The 24,204-nt window shown below is 44.8% G+C and overlaps 4 protein-coding genes across 7 annotated transcripts in view; 2 read left to right on the top strand and 2 right to left on the bottom strand.

Annotated features, from left to right (window-relative positions):
* LOC119222808 (membrane-associated guanylate kinase, WW and PDZ domain-containing protein 1) overlaps window positions 1-10,063 on the bottom strand; it is a 31,758-nt gene extending 21,695 nt beyond the window's left edge. For all 4 annotated transcript variants that reach the window (XM_037479705.2, XM_037479706.2, XM_037479708.2 and 1 more), the window contains exons 1-2: window positions 9,826-10,063; window positions 1,103-1,392 (exon numbers count right to left, since the gene is read on the bottom strand). In XM_037479705.2, the coding sequence (XP_037335602.2) occupies window positions 1,103-1,392; window positions 9,826-9,908 (373 nt within the window). In that variant the 5' untranslated portion in view covers window positions 9,909-10,063. The remainder of the gene's footprint in view (window positions 1-1,102; window positions 1,393-9,825) is intronic.
* Window positions 10,064-11,329: 1,266 nt separating this feature from the next.
* Window positions 11,330-18,198, top strand: gpkow (G patch domain and KOW motifs). Its single transcript, XM_037479499.2, has 11 exons — window positions 11,330-11,548; window positions 11,756-11,925; window positions 12,056-12,201; window positions 13,382-13,488; window positions 13,883-14,087; window positions 14,215-14,347; window positions 14,578-14,722; window positions 14,902-15,022; window positions 16,670-16,739; window positions 16,832-16,917; window positions 16,990-18,198. Exons 1-11 carry the CDS (start codon window positions 11,358-11,360, stop codon window positions 17,116-17,118), a joined length of 1,503 nt encoding a protein of 500 aa, XP_037335396.2. The 5' UTR covers window positions 11,330-11,357; the 3' UTR covers window positions 17,119-18,198.
* On the bottom strand, window positions 17,494-20,619 carry pqbp1 (polyglutamine binding protein 1). Its single transcript, XM_037479500.2, has 7 exons — window positions 20,488-20,619; window positions 18,964-19,031; window positions 18,754-18,865; window positions 18,329-18,429; window positions 17,961-18,149; window positions 17,806-17,863; window positions 17,494-17,644 (listed from the first exon to the last, which is right to left on the bottom strand). The coding sequence occupies exons 2-7, from the start codon at window positions 19,028-19,030 to the stop codon at window positions 17,494-17,496; spliced, it is 678 nt and encodes a 225-aa protein (XP_037335397.2). The 5' UTR covers window position 19,031; window positions 20,488-20,619.
* On the top strand, window positions 20,487-23,872 carry timm17b (translocase of inner mitochondrial membrane 17 homolog B (yeast)). Its single transcript, XM_037479502.2, has 6 exons — window positions 20,487-20,628; window positions 21,547-21,646; window positions 21,730-21,793; window positions 21,982-22,110; window positions 22,192-22,302; window positions 22,666-23,872. The coding sequence occupies exons 1-6, from the start codon at window positions 20,603-20,605 to the stop codon at window positions 22,752-22,754; spliced, it is 519 nt and encodes a 172-aa protein (XP_037335399.1). The 5' UTR covers window positions 20,487-20,602; the 3' UTR covers window positions 22,755-23,872.
* The last annotated feature ends 332 nt before the right edge of the window (window positions 23,873-24,204 follow it).

The following is a 24,204-nucleotide window of genomic DNA, read 5'->3' as shown; positions in this document are numbered from 1 at the left end:
TTGTGTGCTATTAAAAACGTCACAGCGGTATAACTTTATCGCTGGAGGCAGTCATCTGCACGCACACAGGACTGAACCTTCGCCAGCTGCCTTTTAGGGGAAATGATGGGCTTCTGTTCATTATGTTATGAAACAGCTGCTGTTGGAAGTGCAACATTCAGATCTCACCATCATTCCGCGCTGACATCAACGCAAAGCAGTTTAGTTGTCACGGTTAAAATAATACCAAAGAACAGCTCTGTGGGCGATGCAGAAACCACTGAAGGATACTTTAAATGGCATCACTACTCTCTATGTTTGACCACAGAGTGCCGGTATTGAACTGCTGCCTGTTCTCTGGGGAGATTGCAGCCTCGCGTCTCGTGTTTGAGAGCGGAGGAGTTGTAGGAGGTCTGCTACGGCGACGCGGCACACCGGCTCATCCATCAACGCCCACACTGTGGCTGCAGTCGAGCTGCCCAGCGACGAGGACCCGGGAAATGATAATGGATCGACCGGGCAGCAGAGGAACCCGGGATCCGAGGTCCCCATTTACAACCTGCGGCCAAAATCAGCCATCAATCTGGCGAGCGAGGCCATCAGGAGCGGCGTTCAGGTGACACTCCGGTGACATACTGCTCCGCTCAGAGCCAACAGAGACATCCGTTCCGCCCGGCCTTGCGCTCTACGCGTCAAGGCCTCCCGCGGGGTGACAGACAACTTTATCGCCACACCCTTGTCACGTGTCATCGGGCGGTTTTGACCTGCTGCCCACGTATTGACCGAGATCGCCTTGACATGTCCAGACTGATTGACGAGGGCGAAGCGGCGTCAGACTGCTACAGGCTGCAGAGGGTTATTGAGTAACAACGTTATGGATGAGAGCTTGGACTCCAGTGCAGCAGATTTTGGGTGTAGTCCGGTAAAAGTACAGGAGCAATCGTGCAAAACACAAACAGCAGTAGAATGGGAAGATTTAAGGCATTGTTGTGCGAGACGTGTGATAGCTAAATGGCATCAGAGAGGCCATGCGGCCTGTTACGCTCACACCTCCACCTGGCTGTGTGCTAAATGATTACTCCTCCATCACAACAATGAGCTACAGACTGATGCTTAGTCATACCTGGTGACACGGTTTTGGCGCGGATCGGATGAGGGCAGGAGCTGAGGACGCCGCGGACGTCTCCCAAAGTCATCCCCAATACCGGTGTTCCCCCAATCTCCAGGATGATGTCCCCCACTGCGAGTCCGCCCCCCGGAGCCGATATGACAAAAGGAAACTCTCCGTAATCTGCTCCTCCGCCGATGGCGACAGCCGGCTCCCCCGACGCGTCGCGCAAAGGCACGAAGGTGTCCTGCACCTTGGACCGCCAGTGCAGCTTCCTCACGGCTGTCTTGGACATGGCGAAGGAGCTGGGGAGGGAAGCAAACAGGATTGAAGGGGTCGATGCAGAGAGAGTCAGTCACACAAACAGCCCCGGGCAATATCCTGCGGCCTCGTGGCCAGAAGGTCGTTGTTCAGTTCGACCTTCATCAGCTGTCGACGTCTGAGGTCTGGGGTTGTAGTGGTCGGATGTGAGCAAAGGTCGTGAATAATTCCTGCCAAATGGGTGATAATGTTTTCACTGGGGCTCCGTTTTATGCAAACATACCTCAGCAGAGTCTGGCCAAAACAAACAGGGAGACGTTCCCCCATGTGGATTGCGCTCGCTGCAGGATGAAGTTTCCATGTTAACACACAACATAGGAATTAGTGCACATACCAGCACATCATTAGTCACATGGAAAGAATCTAGTGATTTTTCGACAGGTGACCAAAGAACCTGTAGCTGCAGTCAACCACCTCAGTGATCTCTGCATCTACCGTGATGCACGGCGCTTTCAGACAAATACAGATTGCCATCGATTTTTCTGGGCAGGGACGAATCCCCCCGCCCCCGTTGGTTTGTCTCCAGGAAGGATTCTTCTCTCATTTGGTCGATGCGTTACAGCAGCGTGTTACCTGGGGAGCAGCTGTGTGTCTGGGTGTGTGCGTGCGTGTGGGGGCCGAGGATGTACAGCTGACGTGGCGAAGATCTGTTTGAGTAGACAGCGGCTTGACAGCTCCGATGTCCGGGGAGAGGGGACAACGGGAGTGATGCCATTCTCATGGCTTTCAGTTGAATGTGAAGCCGGAGCCCAAAGACCGTTAACTTAGCTTAGCATAAGACCGGGACAATATATCACCAAGTAAAAGCTACAATGGTCTATATGTGGGTCCAAGTGAAGAAATGCCAAACTATATCTGAGATTTAAAGACCATTGATGTCACTGTGTCATCTGTTAACCAAGAACCGACCGTTAAATGTCCTAATCATGTGTATCTTTGTCACAATATTTAAAAAAATACTAGACACATCATGTTTATCAGTGAGCTCCGTGGTGCTGTTTCCCTATTCATGCTCAGCAAAGCAAACCATCTCATGACTGTATCTTCACATCCAAATATCAGGTATGAAGGTTGTATTGATCTTCTCATGTCAAACTATTCCTTCCTTAGCTTAGCTTACTTCATAGCACTATACTGACTGGTACAAACTTGCACGAAAGCAATATTCCTAATGGACGATCCTGATCTCCACCTCAGTTGTGAGCAGGAGATTAGCAATTACACATCACTTCCCCAAGATCCAATCCTCTTAACAACTGTGTGACTGTGACGACTCTCGGCGGGGCTGGGGTAAAGCGCCAGAGGCTTCCCTTTGTGCAACACCAAGCCCCGGCCTTAGTGGGCGGGACACCCTGGGTCCTTCGGTCTAGCGGGCCTAATGAGAATGAGTGAGAGAAGGACAGGATATCATAACTAATCCTTTTTACACTTGACTGGTCATTCAGCTGGCAGATCGGTACTTGGATAAACGAGGGGAAGCGGGGTCCTTGGTGGCTTTTTATATACAGAGACAGAAAAATGAGGGAGAGGACGGAGCGAAGAAGAGAAAGCGATTAGAAGCTAAAAAGCTGAAACCGGGTGAGATTGACGTGTGTATTTATTTTGCACGGAGGTCAGATGGAGATCGACCGGCACCACCCGGCCTGAGGTTGGCAAAGGGCTCACTTGTTTGACCTTGAAGGGACTCCAGCTCAGGCGACAGGGAGAGTTTGGGTTGAGCTGGTTCATCGAGAACCCCAAAACACACATTCTGCGTTACAAGCTTGTTTAAAAGCCCCTCACCGCTGTTTTAGCCCATTTGAACCAAACACAATGAAACAAATAAAGTGCTGTTGGGGCCGCCATGTTTCAACCTGAGATTATTCTCATCACTTCAACCTCCCCCCCCCCCCCCCCCCGCCTACTGTGAAACCTTCTGCAGGTACACGGTCAACCTGCTTCTCCGAAGCCGGCCAGCCGTCCACCCACACAGACGACCCGGTCATGCAGTTTGCATTCAGTGTGTCGTGAGACGAGAATAAAACAAGAGTCGACTTTTTCCATCTCATCATGCGCTGTGATTTCCCATGTGCAAATTATTCTATAAGCCGTTAGTCTCTTTATGCTTTATCTCAAGATTTCTCAGCAGTTGGTCGTAATGACTGGAGCGCTTAGAACAAAACAACCGATAAGTCTGGGTCGTAACCCTGTGCCGTCACAATTGTGCTACTGCTTTACACGCATGGACACAGTGGGTTGTCTTCCCCCTCCCACCCCGCGTCTGACGGGGGTTTAACGAGCTGAAGCCTGTCAGGTCCGCTGGAGCCGGGACTCGTCCCGCCGCAGACACACAACCTGACATCGCTGACGCCGCTCTGACGCCGCTGCTGGTGCTGATGCTACAGACGGGACGCCGCACGCTCATCTTTCCACGCGCGCTTTGGACACGCAGCCGGGGTCGCCATTGGGCCTGGGGAGGGATGCACTGTTTTCAACACAGACAACCACGCAAAGCTGCCCCGTCAGGCTGTACTCAGGCCTGACCCTGAGTACATCATGCTAACATGCTCACAGCAACAGTGCTAGCGGTTAACCATCTTAGAGGTAGGGATTGATCAAATATATTTTCCCATAGCTTCTTTTTTTATGAATAAAAAGAGGATGAGATTGATACATTTGAAGGTATATCATGTTACACAAATTCGGACTTTGACCTGAGGATGGAGCTGGATGAAAAGTCTGAGGATCACTTCAACCTGAGGAGAACAAATGTGAGGGATGCCATCCAATTGTTGATGAGATATTTCACAAAACATTTATAAACCTTAAGGTGTCCAAAGAAGAAAAGTCAGGGGATGGTGAAGGAGCAGGATTCATCATCTCCAAACCAAAACATCCGTTATTGCGATCCAATAAGTTGTGATATGAGCATGGCGAAAAAAGCACAATCATTACTCCAGATGAGTTATATAAAGCCAACAGCATAGCTATTAGATGGTTTCGTGGATATGTAGCCCTATAAGAAGAATGGTCTATTGAGATTTCTGACCTTTAGGTCAGGAAAGAGCTGACAAACACATATCTCGTTTCACCGACTTCCTCTTCAGCGGTGACCTGCTCAGGAGTTCTACAGCCTTACAGTGTAATTTCAAACCACAGCAATCTGTCAATAGCAAAACACACATCCTCTTGATTTCGAGGTCTATTCTTGGGAATTTTTATTTTTTATTTATTTACAGTGTTTGTTTGAAGCACAAGGCGTAAAGCAAATGCTCTAGGCTACAATGACTCAGGGTGTAGGATAACCAGCTGCCCCCTCTGTGTTTTCTCTTTAAATGTGCCTTATAGCCCTGAGTTATAGAAGTACTCTCCTGTGGCACCCAGAGGTTAGTTAGAGGTTGTTAATTAACAATAATTACATTTTCCTTGAAAAGAGAGACAAACTGGACTTTAAGCTTTCTCCCACCCAGATGTTGCACTGCAATAGTACCTTACTGACCAGCAGTAATAATAATAAAATACCACCAGCAGCTCATAGTCCGGAACAAAATACGTATAACAGGAGAAACTGATTACGCTGTTACTTCCGGTTGGATCTGGAGGGATTTAAATGTATTAAAGATACACAGATGAGCTTTGCCAGGGAGCTCAATAATTCAAAGTCAACTTGAAGCAACAAATCAAAGACATGCGGGAAAAGCATCTGACTTTGGATAAAAAGCGTCTCGGAAGACCTTCAGGAACTAAAGGGCATGGCCAAAACACATCCATTAAGACGAGTGAATCATTTAATTGGTGGACAGTGGCCGTGTCAAAGCGAAGGAGAAGAAAGCCACAAAAAGTCCAACGTGCACACACTTCTATTTGAAACTGCAGTTTAACACAACTGCACGACTTTCCCCTTCATTTCCGGAGCTCAACACCTACTCTAACATCCCCCCTCCGTATCAGCGGCACCAGCGAGGCTTTGTGGGGAAAGCAGTGACTGTCAGCTCTGGTAATTCTCCCTGTGTTCCTGATGTCTATCTAGGTGCCGGCCCTCATCCCAATCAAAGCCGTCTCACAGCTGGTAGCTGGTTCTCTGACATAATCGGCTTTGACCGCGGCGGAGTTAGTTAAACTTCTGCAAACTTTTTCACACGACCCGCTTTTGCTGTGATGTTGTTGTAATCCGGCTCTTGGTCTGAACTGTAAATGTTCATTAGAAAGGAACATTTTGTGTCATTTAGTTGAGGCTTTTATTCAAAGCGACTTACAATAAGTGCATTTCAACCCCAAGGATAAAAAATCAGAAGAACAAGAAACAAGATCAAATAAGCAGATTTACAAATTGCTATAAATAAGAACCATTACGAGTACAATAAGTGCTACAATTTCTTATTATTCATGGCACTGAACAGCAGTCACCTCGCTACATGAGCGGCGGAGCGGTTTCAAGCTCATGAAAGCTTCTGTTGGTTTGATTTGGTGGAGCCGTTGTTCCCTCTCTTAGGGTTTACACTTTGAATGAGGTCTGAAAGTAGCCTGTTGAATTAGCTCGGCTAGAATGCTCAATGACTTTATGTAGGCTTATTTAGTATTTTATGCATGTTCACTGAAAGAATAGAAGAACATTGTTGCAGCGACTATGTGTTTTTGTCTGCCAGAATGTGACAAGCATTCCTGATTGCTCCATTCAAGGTTTGTCGGGAGTCTGAATAAGGAAGACAAAAGTCAACTTGACTAATAGATACATATTAATGTGGCCCTGTTGCTGCATAATGAAAGGTAAACTTTGAGAGAGCAATCAACAGTACACAGCAGTCGATGTGAATTATGTAGCACATTTACAGCCCTAATGTTATTTTAATCACAAAACCACACACATTCGATCATACTTAGGGTTGCCAACCGTATTACCCAGGATATCCCGAATTATGGGCAATTTTGATTTTGCCCCCCGTCAGCCCGCGAAAGTGTCCCTGATTTGGGGTTGGGAGAGTTTGCAACCCTTATCATACTAGAGGCATAATTCCACCTGGTGGAACATGGTGAACTAGCAACTCTTCCTGCCGTCCTCGTGCACTTTGCTCTCAACTCTCCATAATTTAACGGATATGTTTGAAGTGCCAACTATACCCCACACATTTAGCCAGGATGTGTTCAAACCATGGTCTTTTAGGGACACAGTGGTGGTCCTCTGCTGGCTCTGTGCCGCGCAATGTAACGTTAGCTGTTGAGACGGAAGTAGCCTAGCAGCTAGCTTAGCCTAGCAGCTAGCTTAAAATAGCAGTGCTTTAAGGGATCAGTCTGCCACTCACCCCCCTTCTGTTTGACACGAGGAGTAATTCCTCTGCACAGTTCTCCGCTGTATGTCGCATTGTTAAAAATCTCTCTCAATCTTGATTTAACTGACTGCAGCTAGCAGCCGCTTCGTTTCCACGGTCAACTTCCGGTTCCCGGAGGTAAACCGGAAGTAAGCAAACGTACGTTAACTACGTTAAAATATTTTGTTACATTAATCTCGGCCAAACTAATCGCATACATTAAAATGTTCATGTTGACAAGTCTTTATATATATATATATATGTATGTATAAAGTAACGTTTCAATGATTTTCGGAACTTCCTTCGTCATGTCATTTGTATTTTGATTATTTATCAACATCAATTAATGCGATGATTATAATTTAAACAAATCAGTTGAATTGTAAATCTATTTTAAATGTTCTTTTGACTCCTCTGACCTGACTAAAAGATATGCAACCACTGTCCTTTTGACCGATCATCATCATATTTGACAAGCTGCCTATTTTATACGTTTCAGTAAATAAAAAAATGAATTATGAAACAAACGATTATTTATTAATAGAAAAATAATTGATTAATGAATTATAATGTGTTCTGAAGCAATAGACAACATTTTCACGCATTTCCACCAATGACATCAAAGATTGTCTGAGTTAGTTACAATTGTATTTTGGGGCAGTTGCAGGACAGGTGGAGAAATAAACCGTAAACTTGAACACATCCATCTTTAGCTCATTGCATCGCTCCAACCTGCAGTGAAGCACACCTCTCTTAATCAACTGTCTTCTTCTTTATGGAGCAGCAAATAAACGGAAATGGACGTTCTCGCTGCCGCGGCGTCTTACGTGACATCTGTGTCCTGACCCCTCCCGCCCAACATTTACACCGAACTCCACTCCGCCCTGATGCTCACTCACTTCCAAATCTAGGGCACGGGAGTGCTCAACACAAAACAGACAGCAGCGGCAGATTTAAAAATAAAAGATTAAATGCTTGTGGGTTGAAAAAAAAAAAAAAGAACAAAATATCTCTCTCTGTCGTACGGGGCGGCGTTGACACTCGCAGAGACAACTTTGTCTCCCTCTCAATACAGGAGGAAGCTGGTAACATGCAATGAAAAGGACATCCCTTGTTCTCCAATCTACTCAAGCATGTGATTTTCTTATAGCTGCTCCTGTGTTGACTACATGCAAAAGGGACTTAGCGTAAGATTAAAACATTGTTGAGCATTGGAGTGACACACAGACACACACACTTGGCGGGATAAAACAGGCCCAGCGATGTTCCCTTTGGGGGGGAGTGGTATCTTGTCACAGGATCAAGGTCGATGCAGGGGGCACGTTAGCGGGGCGTGTTGTGTCCTCGGTGTGGAACACCACTGAAAGACAACAGGTCCTCTCGCTCAATCTGCCAGGACGCATTACACCCCTCACTGCGACCTGAGACGCTGGCTCCCGTCAGGAGGGGAGAGAGCAGTTTAATTAAACGGAGCAAATCAGCTTTTCAACAATGATGATGGATAAGAGAGTAAGAAATGGGAAAAGCTGGTGGCGGCTTGAAAGAAAATGGAATAAAACAGCAGAATCAACACAGGGCGTGCAGAGTAACCTTATGAAACAGTGGCTGAAATCCTAATAACAAAATGAATTATTCATGAAGAAGGGAAAGGGAGGTACAGTTCACTATAATGAGCGTTTTTGTGAGGTCGCCGTTTGGTAACCTAAGCAGGCCTTCAAAGTGTGCCTGTGTGTGGGTGTGTTTGTGAGATACTGCTGATTCAGTAGGGACGGGTGAAGGTGACCCCCGCCTGCTCCTGCGGCCTGTCTCACCACCTGATATTGATCCCAGTGGTCCCACTCCGACGCGACTCAAGGAGACGCAGATTCATTGCAGTCTTGACATTTCAAATATGACAACGTGTGAATCGTGAATGTGTCATTGATTGGTTATGGATTGGCCCCCTCAACCACTTAACGGCGTCTCATCCGATTCCCAAAATTGAATCTCGATGTAAAGAGGCAGGAACACGAGCTGAGGTGCGAGCACGAGTGTTGTTGAAATATCATGTCAGACTCCACAGGAACTGTTGGGAACTAAGAATAGAGCCGGCTACAACTGCAGAATCCAAATGTAGTGGCTGGGAGCAAAGGTTTGGACCACAGATGGGAGAGTACGCCTGCGTAGCCCTGCCCTGTCAAGGGTAAACTGCCTTGCGAACACACACATTCTCTCCCACTCACACACACGCTCACACGCACACCTTGTTTTTACCACACCTTGAGACAGCGGGCATTAATATGCATGATGCCGAAGCACACAGGAGGTCCATAATTAGACAGTCAATCAACAACTCCCGGGCGACGTGCATTACTACGACAGGAGGAGGAACGCACGCCGCTTCATGCTGAGAGCGGAGTCGTGTTCGTTCTGTCGACGCGCATTTGCACTTAACGGTGGTTCAAACTTGGGCTTGGGACTAGAATCGAAAAAAAAGGAGGACCAGCGCAGAGTGAAACCATAAAGCCTCTGCTGAGTAACCGCTTTGAGGCCCGGAGCAGCACGAGAGCATGTGCGGACAGCCTCACAGCGCATGTCTCTCTCCAATGGCTCGCAACAAACGGACGATTCATCACAACAGCAGCGTTTTCTCCCAATCCTGAGCAATACAATGAGCAAGTCAGGGTCAAACATCCATCACTTCAAAAGCTACCCGTATTGAGCCGGGACACACCCTAAAAAAACACACACACAAACAGCTGCAAGGAACACATGCTTGCACACATATAAGAACTAGAAAGTACATTTGGTGAGTCAGTAGGCAAAATGGGGACCGGTGCAGTGAACACGGGCTTGTGTTTGCATGTGATAAAAAAGTAAAAACAAAATTTAACACCGGTCTCAAAAAACTTTCCAAATCCTAAACATGATGTCACACACACCTGCTGTTAAAGGAGGAGAAGTTGACGTCAAAAGGAGTCTTATCTGCCAGCATCATCACAAACCCACATTATTCCTACACACACAGTTTACATGCACACACCCTCTCTCTCTCTCTCTCTCTCTCTCTCTCACAAACACACGCACACACACACACTGTGGGGTTACACACAACACATTCTCAAATTTCTCATATTTAGGAAAAATACTGACCTGCCTTGTCGCTGACACACACACATCCTTTTCAAGCAGTTCAGCCTTTCAAAGAGGATCCGTTTGAACGCGTCTATATACATCGACCCGACTGAGGTTAAATAATAGGACTTGAAATGAATACGAGCTTGCTGTGTGATTACAAATAAAGGGAAGTAAATAAAAAGCAGTGTGGGAATGCAGTGATGTGGTACCACCTTATCCCAGAGAGAGTCAGGGGCGATGTGCGCGGCTGACGGGATATTTGGACAGTGATGCTCTGAGAGCCGCGGTGATCTTGTAGAGAGAGAGAGAGAGAGAGAGAGAGAGAGAGAGAGAGAGAGAGAGAGAGAGAGGGAGAGGGAGACGAGAGAGAGAGCGAGAGGGGGAAATATTCACATGCACACACACACACACACACACACACTGTTGGCCAAATCTAATAACGGCCGCTTACAAATTTAGCAGGCGAATAAAAAAAACGCGGAGGATGGATAAATGTCATGGAGAAAAGCGTGCAGTTTAACTTAATGAGGAGGGGCAAGTCTATTCGGACAATAAGTGATGGACTTTCTTACCTTTCATGTTCGCTTTCTCCTCCTCTAATCCATCCTTCTAGTCGTCGTTTGGCAGACACGTGCGGGTCATTTTGAATGACCGATAAATTGTTTGGATTTTATTGCGGCGATCCAAATAATACAAACGAGAAAAAAGAAAAGCTAAACCTCGCTGCGGTCGGATTGACCGGGTGGAGGTGTCATTGGAGGGCAGGCGAGGTGCGTTCAGTGCGCGCAGCGTCGGTGGTCGAAGAACAGATCGGACAATAGGTGAAGGTAGGTAAAGGACGCGTGCTCGGGTTGGTGATGTTGCTTCCAAAAACGGGGCCTTTTAAAGGAGACTTGCAACGGTTAAAGGGAAATTAGAAGGTTATATGTGGGGAAGTTAAGTAGCGCGCAGGGGAGGGAATAAAATAGTTACGGGTACCGCCCCTTTTTTATTCTCACACGGTGCACCTGCATCAGCACCCTCACTTTTTGCTTACGAGCTGTAACTAGGTCTCAAAGGCGTGAGAACCGCAATAAAACCTTGTGGGGACTGTTTCTGTCCGATGTTTCGGTTACGTTGAATGCTACTGGGTCATACAGTCATAAATCTTACATTTAAAGGCTGCAAGTTTAGTTAAACTTGAATGAACCCAAACCCCAAATGAGCCGCAACAATTGCTGGTCAGTCTAGTGCTCTCTGCCCTGCTGCATGTCAGTGTGGAACTACCGTGCTTGAAAAAATAACAACAAAAATATTTTATTTTATTTTTTATTGCACACTTTTTCAAGGGCCCCATGTTAGAATGCAAACTAATTTAGTCTAGATTAGACCATCTATTATGCTCACATTCCTTATTATCACATTTTGTATTACATCTATACTGAACCAGTAACCAGTTTTGAGGCATTATGGGAATTGTAGTAATTCTTCGGATCCAGAAGGAAACACTCATAGCGAAATAAAACTACAACTACCAGAGCCCCTTTCTCTTATTGCCGTGACAAACAATGATGGCGTCGCTCGGGGAAGATGCGGGTTCCCCCAAGTCTGCTCCTCCTGGGGACGAGGAAGAGAGAAAACCCATGGCAGTGTCCTTCGGTTTTACTAAAACAGTTAACAAATTCAAACCTTCGACTGGCGACTTTAGAAAAGATGACAGAGATTATTTGACCGGAATTGATGGCAGGGAACTGCAAAGGTAGGCTTCGTATGCTAATGCTAGCTAGCATACCGGTACCATTTTTAATACACATATTAGCATTAGCACAACGGTAAACGGCTACGTTCCCATTCCCATGGGCTAATGTGAAGTACATGTACACGTTACACAGTAAGTAAACCTAGTTTTTTAGCGGCTCTCACTGCTAACAGTTGCCTCGCTAACGTTAACCTCCCTGTGGTGCAGTACAAAACCCTCCGAGAAGCCCAAAGAGCTCATCATCCCTCTGATCCAGAAGAACCGGTGGCACCGACTGGACCAAGCGGTCCAGGCCGAGACCAGTGCCGTCAAAACACCAAAAAACACCGAAGACAATGACTCTGTGGAATCCCAGGCTGTCAAGGAGCTCATTGAAGGTATAAACAGTGAACTAGAATAAGTGTGTGTGTGTGTGTGTATGTATATATGTGTGCGCTTGTTGGGAATGCCGAGGTCATCCTAACCTTTCTCTTAACCCATTATTGCCTCTTTGATTCGGGCTTGCAGACTCACGGAGGCAGCTCGAGGAGTGGCAAAACGGCTCCCAGTCAGATATCAACCCGAACCTCGCCATCCCCCTGTTGATGCAAAACAAGGTGCCCGACGGCTTTGAGGATGGTGACCGCGTAAAGGTGGATCTACGACCTGAATCTGTAAGTACGGATACCGGCGGTGGGACAGAAACACAATCTGATCCAAAGCACAGGTGCACAACAGAGCTTGTGTTCTTTTTGTTAGACAATTTTCCTAATACCCAGAATAGGAAAACAGCGTTGGGATGGTTTTCTCATTTGCTGCTTTGTTATTCCCGTAAATTCCATTGCAACTATATAGCGAAGTTTGGCAGCAAATATGTAGTGTATTTCAATATATGCTTCATTTGTTAAGTGCTAGGTGAAATTAATTATATAAAGTAAGCAGGGAGATTGGCTTCAAGGTTTTAACGGAATAATCAATTCAATAAAGTGTTGAACTAATGATGGTATATACATGCCTACACCCAGAAGTTTCATTTATATTTTTATTTGAGTTCGTTTGGCAGCTACAGATTGATTAATAGTTGTTTGTCCTCAGTTAAAAGTTAAATTCTTGTATCGTTTCTGAAGATCACAATAGAATCTGCTAGAGTAGCATTTCAGTGAGCATAGGAAAACACTTGACAGTACAACAAAAAAAATTGGTGGACTGTCTACTTTGACTCTGAAATTTCAGTATGTGAAAGTGCTGACGGTCTGAGTCGTCCCCCCCGTGTGCATCCACAGTTGTGCGCATGCGTACTGGTACGGCTAACAGTTCAGTAAAGCTTGGGTGGAAGACAGGCGTCAACATTCTCCCCAGTGATGCACAGGCAACCAATCAGACGCCTTGTCTTTTCATCGGAGGCCTCACCCGTCTCGTCACTGTCATCCCATATCTGCCCTCAATCACCCCCGATGTGACTGTTGGAACGTGGGGGGGGGGGGGGGTAGGAGTCAGGGGAAACGCGCTCGCTGCGGAGCTCATTTTAAATGCGGGCCCCGCTCTGCCAGCGCCGACTCCCAGCTTTCCCGGCTCCGACGAGGGCCGCTGCGGCGGCTGCCTGGTGACTCCAGTCGCTGAGTCTGACAGCCCGGAGCCAAAAGGCTGAGCAAGACTGGCATTCAAAACCGCTTCGCCCTGTCAGTCGCCACAGCAGCTTTATTTTTGTGTGCGTGTTTCTGAATTCAAAGATTACATAAGCACCTCATTTAGCTCTGATGCACACATCAATGCGGGCAGTGGTGTCTGGTTGTTTGAGCATTCAATGTATTTTACTTGAGTTTTCAAAAAGATGATATCGCGTGTGTTCGTCAGTCGACAGAGGCCGACTATGAGAGCATTCCCGTTGAGGCTTACGGACTCGCTATGATTAAAGGGATGGGCTGGAATAAAGAGGAAGGCATTGGACGCACCTTTAAACAGTGAGTAAAACTGCCGCTTTACTTTAACATATTCTCACGTCTTTAGGTTAAGCTTCTTAAATATGAGGATTTTTATATCTTTGTAAACTGAATACATTTAGTTTAGTAATTTTGACCAATATATTTGAAGACGTCGCCTTGAGCTCTTAGAGCATTTCTTACTAACAATTACAAATATAATGATAAATCAATCACTCAATCAGTTATGGTCATAGTTGGTGATTTTTTTTTTTTCACGAGGAAAAGCAATTGACAGATCACACTGTACTCGGGTAGTCGAGTGGCCTCCGATACAGGCTGAGACTAGCTTTGCACACCTCCAGCCTCTTTTACATCCTGCACATGTCCATCCCTTCCTCCATTGATTTTGTTTTGTGGTTCCCCGTCTACTCAGACACGTGACGCCGATCGAACACGAGCTCCGTCCAAAGGGTTTGGGTCTCGGAGCCGATCGTTCAGCGGTAAAGGACCTGGAGCCCACCAGACACAAGCGTCCGCCCAAGCCCGGCGAGGAGAGAGCGAAGGAGGAGGAGCTTGTGATGGGTCCAGGAGGGTGCATTCTGGTGGAGTCGGGGGCACATAAAGACATGTATGGCAAGGTAGCGTTGGTCTGAAATGTGTTTACTCCCGAAACCTAAAACAAGGGAAACGTACAACAGCCCGTTTTATTTTCGAGGTATTGCTCTTTATGAATAATTTGTCCAAACCTTCATGCACGTGCTGCAGATCGAAGGTGTTGATGCCGACAACGCCCGAGTTGTGGTGAAGCTGGCCATTGGCGGGCGGTCTGCGACAATCAGCCAGTATGCTATCAAACTGGTGGGGCGCAAGGAGTACGACAAGAACGGCAAAGACCTCAGTGAGTAACTCGAAAAGGGAAACCATCTCACGGCTGTTAGACCGGTTATAGGTTTTGTGTTTTCGAAGTAGATTATATTTCCAAAATCAGTTTGCCCACTTCTCATTTAAACAAATTATGACGTATGTGTTTTTTTTTCTGTTGCGAGGCAAAAAACAACGATTCAGCCACAGCTTAGATTTCATTATTCTACGGGCCTATGCAAACCAGTTTTGTTTCCCCATAACTAGCTCGCCTCAGTCGAGCCCACAAGGAGAAGGAGAAGGAGAGGGAGCGACTGGAGGAGAAAGTGAAGCAAAGTAATGGTGACGAGGTGAAAGACAAGTCTTCAGAAAGAGAGAGGAAGAGGAAACACCAAGAATCAAGTCAAGACAGGTACCCTTCCAGCCAAAGATGAATACAAGCTTTTTTTTTTGTTGTTGAAAAAAAAAAAAACACACATTAGACCACACTGCATTATTTCAAATTTCCAATTGTTGGTTAATAATTTTTCCACATCTTTTTTGAGTATAAAAATGAATATGCTGAAAATAGACTTTTCCTTTCGCCCTTAGAGAGAATCCTCCGGTGAAAGAGGCTCGGCGGAAAGCGTCTCCGCCCTCCTGGCTGCAGAGGGACTTGAAAGTTCGCTTTATAGACAAAGCTTTCAAAGGGGGCAAATACTACAACTCAAAGGTTTTAATTCACCACCCACATATCGCATTGTCTTTAAAATCTATTTTCGTATTGACTTAAGCCTCCTTTGGTTTATGGAATTTGAATGATGTTGTTTGGAAATTCTAAACTTCAATTCAATTCATTTTATTTTGTATAGCCCAAAATCGCAAATTACAAATTTGCCTCAGAGGGCTTTACAGTCTGTACACATGCAACATCCTCTGTCCCGAAACCCTCACATCGGCACAGGAAAAACTCCCCAAAATATGAAAAAAACCCTTCAATGGGGAAAAAAGGGAAGAAACCTTAGGGAGAACGTCAGAGGAGGGATCCCTCTCCCGGGATGGACAGACTGCAATGGATGTCATGTGTACAGAATCAACAATGTAAAAGATGTACAATACATTCAATTTCTCTAACTGAAATGATACAAGTAATTGCAAGTAGCAGAAGAGGTGTACGGCAGGACCACTGCAGGGACAACCTCCATCAGATCGAACCACCATCCACAGAGGCTTCTGTGGGGAGGGAGAGCAGAAAGATGTTGGTTTTTGATGACAGTAATATGAATCATATTTAAAGTAATGATGATGGCAGCAGCAGGTGTCAGCAGAGCCATGAGCCAGGAGTCAGAACCGGGGTCCGCACGAAACTATGATCCACGGAGACCTGCTAGGCGAGAAAGCACAAAAAACTCCCGGAAAGAAGCTTAATTAGTGATGTACATTAATAAAGCATGGATGATTGTGGGAGGAGAGAGTGAGAGTGAGAGTGAGAGAGGGGCTCGGTGTGTCCTAAGAAGTCCCCCGGCAGTCTAAGCCTAGAGCAGCTTAACTAAGGGCTGGTCCAGGCTAACCTGAGCCAGCCCTAACTATAAGCAATATCAAAGAGGAACGTTTTAAGCTTTATCTTAAATGAACTGACCGAGTCTGCCCCCCGGACTGAAAGTGGAAGCTGGTTCCACAAAAGAGGAGCTTGATAACTGAAGGCTCTGGCCCCCATCCTACTTTTTAAAACTCTAGGAACCATAAGTAGCCCAGCATCTATGGAGCGTAGATGCCTTGTAGGACAATACGGTGTAACAAGCTCTTTAAGATAAGACGGTGCCTCACCAGCAAGTGCCTTGTAGGTGAGGAGAAGTACCTTAAATTCTATTCTTGATTTAACAGGAAGCCAGTGCAGAGAAGTTAATACAGGAGTTATATGATCCCATTTCTTAGTTCTTGTTAATACACGTGCTGCAGCATTCTGAATCAGTTGGAGAGGTTTAAGCGATTTACAAGAGCAGCCTGATAACAAAGAATTACAGTAATCCAGTCTAGAAGTAACAAATGCATGAACTAGTTTTTCTGCATCACTTTGAGACAGGAAGTTCCTGATTTTTGATATATTCCGTAGATGAAAAAAGGCAGTCCTTGAAGTCTTCTTTATATGAGAGTTGAAGGACATATCCTGAACTTCACCAGGCTTTTTTTTTTTTTTTACACACACACGCCCAACACAGGTTTTAGTGTTTATTATTAATTTACCACTGAAATATGAGCAGTCAAAATTGTACCGTTACAAATGTGGCTATGGAGAATGCCTTAGTATATTTAGCTGTAGTTTTAAAATAACACTACATCTCTATTATAGCTGATTAGCGGCCACCTTGATTTCTTCTAGATGCGCGTGGAGGACGTCCTGTCAGCGACTATGTGTGTGTGTCGAACTGAGGAGGGGAGACTGTTAGACGGTGAGTATTCAGTGACCACTATTCCACTAAGTAGCCCCATCAATCGTCACGTAAGCGTCTGACAAACTCGCTCTTCTCTATTTCCATGGCAGATGTGAAACAGAACATGCTGGAAACCATTATTCCTAAAAGTGAAGATGATGCCATCATGGTGGTACTGGGCGAGCACAGAGGACAGGTGAGCAGAGGATCGTTTCTCCCAGAGGACTCGTGCACGCGCTGCTGATCGGCAATCTGATTGTGTGTTCAGGTCGGCCGTATTCTCCAACGGGACAAGAACAAGTGCAGAGCGATGGTGCAGCTCGACCGCAACGAGGAGAAGCTCTTCACTCTGGATTATGACACCATTTGTCACTATGTGGGAGCAACAGACCGCTGATTCAAATCTTCCACCCCTTCCAAAATGTTGTTTTTGTGATATTCAATAAGAATAAGGATTTTAAAGCATTGATATTTTGTAATAAAACATTAAAAATTGCATTTGTTAGACATATTATTACAAGATCAGCCACCAACCCATAAAGACAAGTTGCACCGAGTCAAGTGTTTTTAAATTTATTAGCAAGTCCACTAATGGCTTTAGTAACAACAACAAAGTCAATCATCAGGTCATATAAAAAAGTATTTACAGCGTTTCTATGTGTTAAAGGTGAGAAATCGAGCTTTAACACATAAACACAAACGTTTCAGAATGAAAACAGAACTTGAGATCTCAGTCTAACTCTCTCTTTAGTCGTGTCCTCCGAAGCTCGACTTACTCCTTGGGTATTTGGTTAGCCGCGTTAGCCCGAAGCACGGCCCCCGGACTGGGGTAGGGCCGCTGCTGGAACAGGGGCCCCGCCGCTGTGGTGTCTGCACCCGTCTTTGCTTCGTTGCGCTTGGGCAGACCAGTGGACCACGTGCCCCTGTAAACGCAATGACGTTTGCTTTAATAAATAGTTGGTTTCTGTACACCTTGCTCATGCAGTTTTAAAAGGAACACTCTACCAATTGCATTGTGGGGTTTTGGTGATTGAATATTTCTCTGCAGTGCTCCTTTTTGTCATCACAACTGTTGCTACTGTACCTTGGAGCATCAGAATAAGCACTTGGATCCATGGGGTCCATCTCGTCATCTTTTCTCCCTGAAAGGAAAATAAATATGTATCACCCATTCTTGTAAAAGAGCACCGTGGATTTGTGAATGCTTGTGTCGTTTGATGCAGATATGTAACTCATTACCTCTTTTGTTCTTACTGTACGGCGCTGGGTCCTCTCTCCTTGGCTTTCTTCTCTCTCGCTCCCTCCCCTCGTCCCTCTCTCGCTCTCTCTCCCGTTCCCGCTCCCTTTCCCGTTCTTTCTCTCTCTCCCGCTCCCGCTCTCTCTCTAGCTTCTCAAACGGCCTCTCGATTCTTTCGTCTCCTCCTTCGGCTGAACCATGAAAAGAAAATAAAGGCATTGGTCACAGGATGAAACCAAACAGACTCTAATCTCTTGATTATTTGCCGAATGGTGATCAACCCAGCAACGATTTGCAGGGGATGCAGCAGTATTACACGAGAACAGATCTCAGTAAGGATTCCAATGTGCCAGTCATCAAAATGCCACACCTCTTATCTTCTTGGCTGGTTTTGTTACCACTGAAGTTGCGTCATTTGGGGACAACCAGGCCACCAAATCCGTCTCCACGTTCCAGTAATAAGGAAGACCGCTGTGGGCAGGAGAGAAACTCAGTTGGATTGTTTTAAGTTACATTACTTTAACACAACACAAAGTAGCAGAGTGGCAAATCTTAAATGTATGCAGATATCACGGGGTAAATATTAAATAAACATGACAAAATAGGATGTTTCAACTCGGCTCAACACTAAATGTTCATTGTCAATCATTTTTATCCAATTACAGCAGTTGTACATCAACACCAAAAGTGGAACAAAACCCACAGGTCACAAACACACAGGTCCATGGTGACCTCTTTAAATCAGTCATGTAAAATCCAGAATAAGGTTGACACTGAGGTGTAATGCGTACGTACCAAGCCGGGTCAAACACTTTATACCAGTTTGGGGGAAGACTCTCCACTCTCGTAGCTTCATAATCCACGTTGTTGTCATCGTAATCTTCAGCAATAATCTCCTCATCTGCCTCTGGATGAATAGGAGGACAAAAGATTGGTTACGTGACACGAACAAAAATAAATATGTAAAAAAGTCTGAACACTGAAGCCGGCGGCGTTCATTGTTACCTTGGTCTGACGGTTTCACGATCCCTCTCTTGGCCAAGCGGGCCAGCAGTGCCGCGGGAAGAGGCATCCTGCAACAGTGAGGGAGGCATTACTCACCAGGATGCAATTAGACAGAACAACATCATTCTCAACCGTCATCAGCTGGAAGCAGGAAAACACGGAGAATAGTGTCCATTCGATAGAATTATACTTCCAACTACTGAAATCGATACGTAGTTTGACTATTATCCAGCGTAGCGATGTTTTATTATGTTCTTAGATACATTTATTGTTCCCAGTGGCTGTGTCAGCTTTACCTGACTTGCATGGACGTTCAATAAATTGGTAGAACAACGGATTGAATCTTCAATCTCAAAATTATGAATATAATCATCAGTCTTGGGTCGATATCTTTGGCTTGTGTGGCAGTAAATAGAATATAATGTTAGTTAGGTTTTGGACTGTTGTTTTTGAAAAACAAGCAATGAGATAAATAATGATTGGGCCTTTAACACATTCACACACTAAACAAGTATTCAAATCGTTAGTTGCATCTTTATTAGCAGAATGCATTTTGGGCCACCACATCCCCCTCAACTATGGTTCATTTTGGAGAAACTGTATACTGCGAATTGAGGTGGATATATCTTTGGTGTTTAGTGTACTATTAAACGTACAATTAAAAACGTTATTAATAAAGTTGGTAAACGTTATTTAGCATTTCTAGAAATGTCTCGTTGTAAGAACCCGTCCTGTAATGCTAGTTATGAACTACGGTGGCTCCGGTGAAACGTTAGCTAGTGAAGCTAAGCTACCATCTGCAGCTCGGGTTCGACTTCTATAAAAGATTAAAAAGAGTAGTATTTTTTTTATTAACCTCTTTGTGCACGAGAAAACGTGTATATTCTTTAAATAACAGCACCCCCACAATCAGAAACTTGATGGAGCACCTGACTGCGGTCAAGCCAGACTCCACTTTGAAAAACAGCCAGCACGTGAGCGTGTGTGCGAGGCATTACGGTAAGGGTAAGGAACAGACTTCAAAATAAGACTATGTACCAGTGAACGTGATGAAACATGTCACATTCATTCAGTTAGTCAATCAATAAATTGTGGTTTTATACAGGTTTTCAAACGTAAAGCCCTACGCGAGACAGATCACGTCCACACGCCATGTTAACGATTAGTTCATTTAGTTCAATGTATTAATTTATCTATTTGTTTATGCGATGATATTGATGTAGGAATCCACCACGTAGAGACTCATTGTGTGACAAACTAAATGAATGGGACATTGTTTATCACGTTTACTGGAACGTAGCTTTTATTATGTAGTAAGTTCCTACACGGTCTTACCGTAATGCCTCACTCGCACGCGCACCGCGGAAGAGCCTGCGTGCTGGCTTGACCGCGGTGGTAACTGGGTGATTAAATATCAAAGGGACGCACATAACTGTGCCCTTATGAATACCACCGAAACTACATCAAGACTAAAACGTTTACTTACAAATGAAACCGAAAGAATGGGAATCTATTTATCATTACCTTGCCCTTTTTTAGGATGATCGCCCCTCTAATCTGTGAGTAGACACGACTTTCCACAACGGCACACGGCGCGCACAATGATGACGTAGGCACCGCTCTCTTCACAGCAACAAACATGGAGGAATATGCCCGTGAACCTTGGTGAGATTACTTTTTTAATAAACATTTCATTTCTTTGTATATTAAAACACGTTAACCTCGGAAACAGCTTTTATTTTCAATGAGAGGTTGAAGTTGTTTTGAGGATAAACGCAGAGGTTGTGTGCGTTCGCCGGCTAGCTTAGTGGAGGCTCAGGGATGTAAAGAGATAAAGCTGTTTTCAGTTACACAGCTACTGCTCTGACCTCCTGCGACCTCTTACTGTTTAAGGGACAGCTGAACAGATGGTAAACATAAATAAACATACCACAAAATATATTTCTCTCACTTTATAGCTTTTTTTAAATGTGTGAATTTGATCCACTGACCACAGAGAAAAAGACCACAGCGTGTTGTGCATGTTGACTCAAGATAAATGCTGACCCAAGGACAGGGACCACAGCTAAAGTATTACTTGTCCGAATCTCTGGCTATGAATGTTAAAACAATTTGTACTAACTTATTATAGAAAATAATAAATGCAGCTGTCGCAGCAGCAAAAGGACAGAAATAAGCAAAAACAAAATTCTGTATTAAAAAAATTCTGCCTATATTTGGCTGCAGTTGTACCGTAGTTGTCCCCACTTCTTTTTTAGAATGTTTTATTCCACCGAAAATACTGAAGGATACCCATTAGATGTTTTTCACTGAGCAACAATTGCAGCAGATGATATTTTCAGTCTATTAATCAGTAGGCTTAGTGCCATAAGGTAATAAATCTAAGGGAGCGGCTTCAGTTACACTCTGAAGGAGCTGCTCAAACAACTGACAAAATTGAAAATGAGGTCAGTACCAATCTTCTCTCCATGATGAACTATTTCAATGCCGCTTGTATGTGGTTCAAGTGCGACATATATTATGTGTCAAAGACTAATGTCTAATGTTATGTTTTTATTTTCACTTGTTACTGCATCCCTCTAGCCCCTGGAGAATAGTGGATGACTGTGGAGGCGCTTTCACCATGGGTGTCATTGGGGGAGGGGTGTTCCAGGCGATCAAGGGCTTTCGCAATGCCCCTGCAGTGAGTCCACGTCATCATTTCATCATCATATGCTACAGCTCGTTTTTTAAAGGCAGCATTGAACGGCGATCTAATGTTTTTAGGGTGTCGGACACAGGCTGAGAGGAAGCGCCAATGCAGTGAGAATGAGAGCTCCTCAAATCGGAGGTGAGGACGTCTCCTTTTGTAACCACAAATTGTTCCTCTTGGAGTCCTGTTATGCAAACTGCCTCTGATGGAATTACATATCAACCCTCCCAATGTGTATTAAAAGATTTACCTGCACAAGAGTCTGTTTATTTTGGTCCAGTTGGAACTTTTACTCTGCAAGCCCTCACACTGTTGGTGGTGTTCAGGTAGCTTCGCCGTGTGGGGAGGGCTCTTCTCCACCATCGACTGCGGGTTAGTTCGCTTGAGAGGGAAAGAGGATCCTTGGAACTCTATAACAAGTGGAGCACTTACTGGGGCCATCCTGGCAGCACGCAGTAAGAGGCGGCCCATGTGTCACAATTACGTGAGCTCATCGAATTAAGTGTGATTTAATCAATTCTGTGTTTTTCCCTCAGGTGGGCCGTTAACTATGATGGGCTCTGCTATGATGGGGGGGATTCTGCTCGCTCTAATTGAGGGATTTGGGATCCTCCTAACCAGATATACAGCACAGCAGTTTCAGAACTGTAAGTGAAGCTGATTGAGATTTTGCCATTTACATTTTCGTGGCTGTAATAAAATATTTTTATATAAGAAAATGGCCTCTTAAACAGATTTGAATCCTTCCCTATATTCATTTTTGGTTTTCTATGCATGTGCCATAAGTTTCGGTGCACCTACGCATATTGGATGCAAAAAGACAATGAGACAGAGCGATAACCACAAACTGAAGGAACTCTGTAATTATGTCATTTTATTTAACACATCTGGTCTTTCCACTCTGACATCAAAATACCTTCCATGCGAAAAGGCTTTTTCTGTCAAAATGCATAATATTTGCACCATGAATAAACAGGTTACTGCTACTAAATCCCTTCTGTTTTTTTCAGCTATTCCATTTGCAGAAGATCCCAGTCAGCTGCCTCCGAAGGATGGAGGTGAGCAGCAGCCTCGGGGGGCAAAGGGGGAGTTTCAGTAGAGCGTCCGGGAACCGGCTGTGGACACATAGAGTGAAACCAGAGAGATGGGAGTACAATAAACATCACAGCAGGTAACAGGAGGACGCGGATGTGGAGACATTGGTCTCCACGTTGGTTGTCAGGAGTAGTTGCACTATGTACGTATACCTCAAGTTTATTTATTCTGTGTATTTTTCTAAAGTGAATGCTTGTAACAAACCTCATGTTTGCACCTCCAGCACCTCGTGCAACATTTTCTGCACCCGAGGGTTACTCTTCACTGTGTGAGTTAAATGTGCAATTTTGAAATGTGGCTAAAAATCAATTGTATTATTTAACATTTAGGTGGCAGCTGTATTCTAAAAGAATAGTTTGACATTTTGTGAATTACAACAATTTGCTTTGATGCAGAGTAAGATTCTCTCTTTCACATCCCTTTTGTTTTTTGACCAGGTGCGCTGACTTGCTGTGTGCACATATATTTTTATGTAATCCTGAGCAAGAAAGCAAATTTCTGAAGATAATAAACTATTCCTTTAGGCTTTCTTAGATTGTACATATGTGCACAGATCTGTGAGTAATTTGTTAATGACTGCGAGGCAGGAAGGTAGAGCAATAAAACAAACGAGGCGTCAGTAAGGTTAGATCTTAGAGGCGTGCGTGATGGCAATCTGAAGTCAGTGACATTTAATGCAAAGAACATTACGCGTGTTTAATTATATGTGCACTCAAGATGCGGCTTGGCTCAACGAAAGTCTGATGCCACCCTTTGTTTGCATAATCTCTTAATATGGTCTTGCCTCACTGGGCAGATGTTACTGTCAATCTTTGATGAGTCGTTATTCTCTTAACTATTAGAAGGATGGGCACAAAGCGTGAAAAATAAGAATGAGTTCCCCAAAAAACAATGGCTTGAATTACTTATACATGCACCGCACTTTGATCACTGCATTATCCATCAAGCAACCAAGCACCTTTTCCTAAAATAGTGGCATATCCCACAGGACTGCAGTGGATCCTGTGTGTTTTCCAATCGAACTGTGAATAGAATGTTTATTGTATGTATTGTCTTATTACATTCAGCTTGCAAAAGTGGATGAAAGAAAACAAATAATAAAGGCATCAAATGTTCTTTAAATCTTGGTCTGGTGTTGTCTTTTGAAAGTTGGCATAGATTTGCAAAGCTGAAAAGGATGCATTGATGTGAGGTAATAAAACAGCGACTAGCACCGAGGCTCAATCACACCACCTCCCTATTTACCGTGCGCCGAGCGCCCTCTGTCGCCCCTCCACCGGTACTGCACCCACCGGCTGACTTGTCCAAGGTCCTGAAATCCCCTCTTTAACTCTCAGTTAAACAACCTCATATGTCTGACAATACGTGTTGCTGTTTCCGCCCGTTCGGTTGAACTGACAACTGTGAAAACTAAAGCCCCACGGAGCCACAGGGCACGTCTTCCTCCACCTTCC

The sequence above is a fragment of the Pungitius pungitius genome, chromosome 1 (assembly GCF_949316345.1).
Source record: "Pungitius pungitius chromosome 1, fPunPun2.1, whole genome shotgun sequence".
NCBI lineage: Eukaryota > Metazoa > Chordata > Actinopteri > Perciformes > Gasterosteidae > Pungitius > Pungitius pungitius.
Note: the sequence above shows the minus strand (reverse complement) of the source record. Positions and strands in the feature narration are given on the sequence as shown.